This window comes from Rosa chinensis, chromosome 4 (assembly GCF_002994745.2).
Source record: "Rosa chinensis cultivar Old Blush chromosome 4, RchiOBHm-V2, whole genome shotgun sequence".
NCBI lineage: Eukaryota > Viridiplantae > Streptophyta > Magnoliopsida > Rosales > Rosaceae > Rosa > Rosa chinensis.
In genome coordinates this window covers 46,415,852-46,422,575 of record NC_037091.1, presented here as the reverse complement: position 1 = coordinate 46,422,575, position 6,724 = coordinate 46,415,852, and the positions used below count along the sequence as shown (strand labels likewise).

General features: G+C 39.0%; 1 protein-coding gene across 1 annotated transcript; it reads left to right on the top strand.

Annotated features, from left to right (window-relative positions):
- Positions 1-826: 826 nt before the first annotated feature.
- Positions 827-2,671, top strand: LOC112201169 (peroxidase 24). The gene is made up of 4 exons (XM_024342201.2): positions 827-1,142; positions 1,383-1,574; positions 1,689-1,854; positions 2,080-2,671. The coding sequence occupies exons 1-4, from the start codon at positions 930-932 to the stop codon at positions 2,478-2,480; spliced, it is 972 nt and encodes a 323-aa protein (XP_024197969.1). The 5' UTR covers positions 827-929; the 3' UTR covers positions 2,481-2,671.
- Positions 2,672-6,724: the final 4,053 nt, after the last annotated feature.

Genomic DNA, 6,724 nt, shown 5'->3' with positions numbered 1-6,724 from the left:
TATAACAAAAACGAAAATTGGGTCTTCCCTGTTAACTTAACTATTCAAATGCAAATGTGAACAAATCATTTGCTTCCTTTCTATTCTAACATCAACTACTTTTGCATATCTCTCCAAGAACCGTTAAAATGCTATTGTATAATACATATGCCAGCCGCTCATATAATGATGTCTTTTTGAAGGCAACAACAGAAGACAGTTGTACGTAGATATATACTCGATCTAGGGACGTGCACAATCATGTTACTAATTATTTAGAGACGAAGAACATTAATAATAGTTAAGAAAGGTAACTACCAATTGATGCATGAACATTGAAATTTTCTCGCTTAAGTAATAATTAAAACCTGCATGTAGTTCTGGACCAATTGAAATATCAAATATCACAATCGAGCCTAATCCATCTTTGTCTCAGTCATATACTCATATATATGGGAATATTGACTATACAGATTGATTATTGTAACAGTACGTTCGTCAAGGGTACCTAGCTTACTAAACCCATGCATCTAGGTTTTTATTTCTGTAATGACTTTCATTACCCAATTAGTTTCACTTAGTGTCTACGTTCTCTCCACCTAGCTACGTACTCTTTCTTCTCCTTTTCCTTTGGCAACAAAGCCATGATTCATTGAAACAAGTGCAATGATTGGCTATGCTAGCTAGTATTAATTAGTAGTAGTTGACTCTCTTAATCAATTATATTTCAATTATCATCTATATCATGAAAGGCAGTTGCATTGACAAAGAGATTTAAATATGTTTTCAGATTATACCTCAAGGAACAAAGAATCAAGTTCGAAAATGTGTTTGTCCCCAGCTAGCTACCTATAAATAGAGAGCTTTGCTTCATTCAACCAGCAAAAAACAATTGGCATTTGCTTCTTGCAGCCATACATTCTCAGAATTCATTTCTGTTGCCAGAGAATATGAGGGCAAACGTAAACGTTGTGTTGGTTTCACTTCTTGTTTTTCTAGCTATTAGTTCTTGTAATGGAGGTCAGCTAAGTCCGGTGTTCTACCGCAAGAGTTGCCCGCAACTTGGAAGAATAGTGAGGAACATTACATGGAGCAAAGTTGCAGCAAACCCTACCTTCGCAGCTAAGCTTCTACGGCTGCATTACCATGATTGCTTTGTCCAGGTGGGTATACACGCATTATCAACCTTCTATATACACACCTTGTTTTATGTGTGCACAAATAATATAGACAATTGCGATCATTTTCTTTTTCATATATTGTTTGAATTGATAATGAACCATTCTTAATTTGCTGGAAGTTGTAGCTTTAGTGGTATGACGATGATGATGATGATGACGATGAAAAGACTCCTAAATTTGGAAAGTAATTAACTTGCTTTTATATTATCTTCTTGTACGTAGGGATGTGATGCATCGCTATTGATAGATTCAACGGACGGCAACACGGCGGAGAAGGATGCAAGACCAAACCGGTCGATTGGAGGTTATGAAGTTATTGACGAAATAAAAGCCAAATTAGAAGAAGAGTGTCCCGATATCGTCTCGTGTGCTGATATAGTTGCTTTGGCAGCCAGAGATGCTGTTTCTTACCAAGTTCGTAGCTCCATTGTCATAATATGTTTTAGCATATATATAACAATGTATTTATAATGTAGGGATCGATTTGATATTAATGTTGATGATCATGAATATTTGGCATATGTGCAGTTTGGCAGGTCCATGTGGCAGGTTTTTGGAGGGAGGAAAGATGGAAGAGTTTCACTTGCCACGGAGGCTGCAAGGGACTTGCCTTCCGGAGGTGCAAACTACACCTCACTCCAAGACCAATTTGCTGGTTTAGGGCTTAACTACATAGATCTTGTTGCCTTATCAGGTATATATAATCGTCATATATATTTTCCGACCTTACTTTAGCCTAAACCCTGGTTTATTGCAAGCCCTAGTTCATCTCCATCCCTAAACCCCTTTAACTCACTCTGATTACCTTGTAAGTTCATTCCAAGCCTCTTTTGAAATCAAGGTGTCAGAAAGTTTTTGATGTACAACCGTGTGTTTTATGACATTCTCATGACTTTAAAGTTCAAAATAAATTGTGTAGGGGCGCATACCATCGGAGTAGCACATTGCGTAGTATTTGCAAGGAGACTGAACTTCACAGGAAAAGGGGACATAGACCCCTCACTTGATACAGCATATGCAGAGTTCTTGAAAACACAATGCCCCAGTAGACCTAATCCGGATACCACCGTAGAGCTTGACGAAAATAGCTCACTTTCTTTCGACAGCAACTACTATGTGGGCCTGAGGCAGAACAAAGGCCTGCTCGGATCAGATGCTGCCCTGCTCACTGACCGGCGGGCGGCTTGGGTTGCAAGAAGATTCCAAAATTTCCATGTCTTCATGGCTCGCTTTGGTAAGTCAATGATGAAAATGGGTGACATTGGAATCAAAACAGGAGATGATGGAGAAATTAGGAAGAATTGCAGAGTTATTAATTAATGCTTAAGATCGTCATCTTGGAGTGATTCTCAGTTTCTATAATGTAATTGTTGCTTCTCTTTTTTTGTTTTTGTTTTTTCTTTCTACTAATAATGGGATGTTACTGGATATATAAATAGATGGTATATATCTTACGGATTTGTTGCAAGTCCATCAGCAAAAGGTGTACGGTATAAAATAAAGAAAAGAAAATCGACCTTCTTCATTTTTGGTTTGGTATTTTCATATTTATTTGTTAAACCATGTTCAGAACCACCAGATTATTACCAACGACGTACTGGTTTTGTGATATTTGAAAATTGATCAAGACCACCGTTTGAGATATTGATCTAAACAAGGATGATTTTCATGAAAAGAATCTATACACACACGCAAATAATATTCGACGGCCGCAAGGAAATATAATATGCGAGCAACTTATGAAGGTCGTGTGTGGTGTGGGGGTGGGGAGCGTTTATGGGATGAGGCCAATGAACTAATTAATATTATTGTATAATATTGTTTGGTATTAAAGCCCACCATGTATATTTTTTTTTTTTTTTTTTTTTTTTTTTTGAGAAAACCCACCACATGTATACTTGAATCCCTGAATATGTTAACTACGACTTTGCCAAAAAAACGAATATATGTCAAGTACTAAAGCAAAATCCCCAACCTTGTGGACAGTTGCGCATGAAATACTTGCAGCATTGCAACCATCTCCAATTTAACTATTAAAGGGTTCTTGACCTAATGTCCAAATTTTAACTAAAATATTCCCACTTCCCCTGTTCCCACCCGTCTATATGGGAGGGCAGAAGCACGCCACCATAAAGAAGAAGCTCAACGAGGTCCACAAACAAATCATCGACGAAAGAGAATGCTACGAATTCTATTAGCTCCAGGAGCAAACCTACCTGGTCGCGGAAGTAATTTTATTCTCCTCTTCTTCTAACCAATCAACCTTATCTACGATTTAAGGTTAAGGTTTAGGCTAAGGTTTTCAAAATTCTTTGGTTAATCCCCTAATTATCTTGAATTTATTGTTGTAATACCCCGAGTTATTAATTTCAGATGATTTCCGGAAATTAATAAGTTGTTGGTTTGGGTGATTATTTGGTTGGGGCCGTGACCACTTACCTAATTTCAACAACAAAATTGCCCACTTGCTCCATTAACTGTTTTTTAACCCAATTTACCTACTCTAACATCTACTGATAGTTTTGCCCCTATTAATTAAATTGAAACTCATCTCTCAGACTCTCAGACTCTCTCTCTCTCCCCGATCTCCACCTCCAGTTTCTCTCTCTCTCTCTCTACCTCCGGCCGACTGCCAGACTCTCTCTCTCTCTCTCCTCTCAGAAAAGCCTCCTCCAGGTCGTCCGGCCACCTCTAGGCGTTTCACAGGCGTGGACAATCCGGACCAATCCGAAATCCCCTTGGCCAGATTGTTCCTGTCGATCCAATCCGATCCCTCCGCCGACACACTCGATTTCAGATCCTCCCACTTCTTGTACTCGACGAATCGGACGGCATAGTTTTGGGGACGAGGATCTAGGGTCGTGTTGGGCTCTAGGGTTGGGGGATTCTGGTGGGGTTTGAAAATGGAAGAGAGAGAGATGGAGACGGAGATGTTGATGGAGACGATGATGAAGAAGAAGGAGAATGATGACGTGGCGGTCAGAGGAGTAGTCATAGCAACTATGCAAGTATTATTTTCATGGCTCTCTTTCTATCCATTGCGGCAACTATTATTTTTTGTTGTTGGTAAATTTGGCAGAAGGCTTATAAGGAAAGAAGAAAGAAGAATGAAAAAAAAAAGTTTTATTGAGTAGTTATACATGTCTATTGCGGGGCAATAATAAGATTATTGAGAGGCAATGATATGAGTATTGGGGGGCAATAATATGCATATAAATTGATCAATTGTGCCTGTAGTGTATGGGAGTTTATGCAATTCACTGGAGGGCAATAATATGATTATGGGAGGCAATAATATGATTATTGGGAGGCAATAATGTGATTACTGGGGGGCAATAATATGGTTACTGGGTATTATTAGGGGGCAATAAATTTAGACGCCGGAATCCGGTCACCAGTCCTGTAGCCGGATTCCGGTGAACGGTCGCCGGATTCAGGTCACCAGTCACCGGAGTCCGCGGCCGGCCACTGGTCACTGGAGCACAGCAAGGTGGAGGATGACTTTTCTCTCTAAGTGAGAAAGAAGGAGAGGGCAAAAATGTCCCAAAAATAAATAAAAAGAATAATTGGGTAGTAGGGAAATAATCCTTTAGAGTGTTTTGGGTAAATGGGGTTAAAAAACTGTTAGTGGAGCAAGTGGGCAATTTTGTTGTTGAAATTGGGTAAATGATCATTTCCCCTTTTTGGTTACCTTTCATTTGTTTTGTGGTGAAGTGGAAGTATTTCGGACAAATAATTACTCGAAATAAAACGCGGAAGTATTTCGGACAAATAATTATTCGAAACGTTTTATTTCGAGTGGTCAAGAGTTGACTTTTTATTCATTGAGTTTCTTCAAAAACTTTCTTCATGAAAGTCGTAGAGCAAGTCGATATAAGTTCGTGGACATACGGCACGCGAAAATTGGAGAAAGAAGTTATGATCAACGGTAGTTCTTTCCATTTTTGGAAACTTTATTATAAATAGGAATTTTGGTCAGAAAATATCATATTTCTATTTTTGGAAAGATTTCCAAAAAAATTTGAAACCCTAATTCTCTAAAAAATCTGGTTGACCTGACCCGGATTTATCTCAGCCGTCTGGCGTTCTCCAACGATGCCACCACCACAGACTTGATCGCTTCAACCTTGTCGTCCTCCCCTCCGAGCTGGTTTCCTCCTATTCACACTGTACATGGCAGATCGAACCTCGATTTCACAGCGCGGCAGACCCGATTGGAACTTTCATTTGCAGCGATGGTTTGGCTCGAAACCACATGGATTTTGAAGCTCTCCTCTTGCTGATTCCACCCATACCAGCCTTGCAACTCCATTTGAAGTGTGGAGCTCCGATTCCCAATTTGAAATGTTTAGCTTTCAGCGGGGATCTAGGCCAAATCGGCCCTAGTCCCAGGTATGAAAGCTGTTCATCTTAACTTGATCTTCATTCTAGACGGTTACATTGACCTCGTTATGAGGCCATTGTGGCGGCACGTGGAGCTCACGAGCAGCCACTTGTGGCAATGCGTCAGGGCTTTGTTGGAGCTACTATTTGCTCTATTATCTTCTACTCGTAGATACGAGCTAGCGTGTTGAAATATGGGTTGTGGCATTTTTCGTTCGTTTGTAACATGCTAGGTTTTTCGTAGTCTCAGTTCGTTTGGTTTTCGATTCACGAGGATTCAACGTTGGATCGACTTGTTGACAGATTAATCCTAGGAGCGTTTTAGAGAACCTGGGTGGTATTGAATGAAGTTTTGTCTCAATTGACGAAATCTTCGGTTTTTAGTTCAAGTGCGTGATTCAAACTTTAAATGCTTTCGTTATTCGTTGGGCACTAAGTTGAGACCTTATTTTTCTTAGGTGCTGGAACAGAGTATGTTCCATGCGCCATCTTTGTGTGAAGACGCAGCAGGATTCTGATGTGAGTAAATCTTACTATGTTTTTTTACGAATGGAGTTACTTTATTATCTTTGGTCTTATTGCTAAACTGTTAACTATAGTTGGTATTAGTTACATTCCTAAGAGAATGAGTACGTGTGTGTGTATGTGTGTGTCTCTGTGTGTGTGTATCTTGGTGGAATTATCTTGTGGTGTAAACAATATTAGTGATGTTGATCATATTATTGTTTTGAGATTTGACTCTTTCAAGAAAATAATATATTGTGAGGAAGATGATTTATATTATTTTGAAATGCTTTGAGTTGTGGAAATGATAGTTGTGAAGATTAATATCATGATTCTAATACACTGACAATTACACTGACATTGTAATATCAAGATTAATATCATGATTCTCCTTATTGTGTTTCTTTTCTCTGGCTCAATCAATTATTTAAGCTTGTTGCTCTTAGATTGATTACTATTATTGATTTGATACTCAGCAGGCAAAGGAGTATGACAAACATGAAGCCAAAACTTGTCCACAGAGAGATATTACATGTCTTTAATTCCAAGAGGATAGATACATCGTAGTTGTCAAAGATGGTACTCAACTTTTAACCTTATGCATTCTTTTAGATCTTTGGTATTTGTCTTAGGTAGAGCAAGTCGGCTGAGGGTTTGTTGTTGGGCAAAATTATCAC

What these genes read in the sequence shown, in the direction of transcription:
- LOC112201169 (XM_024342201.2), top strand. Translation starts at nt 930, where the DNA reads ATGAGGGCAAACGTAAACGTTGTGTTGGTTTCACTTCTTGTTTTTCTA. An exon ending in ACCATGATTGCTTTGTCCAG is followed by an intron (nt 1,143 to 1,382) that starts GTGGGTATACAC and finishes TCTTGTACGTAG; the next exon opens with GGATGTGATGCATCGCTATT. An exon ending in GAGATGCTGTTTCTTACCAA is followed by an intron (nt 1,575 to 1,688) that starts GTTCGTAGCTCC and finishes GCATATGTGCAG; the next exon opens with TTTGGCAGGTCCATGTGGCA.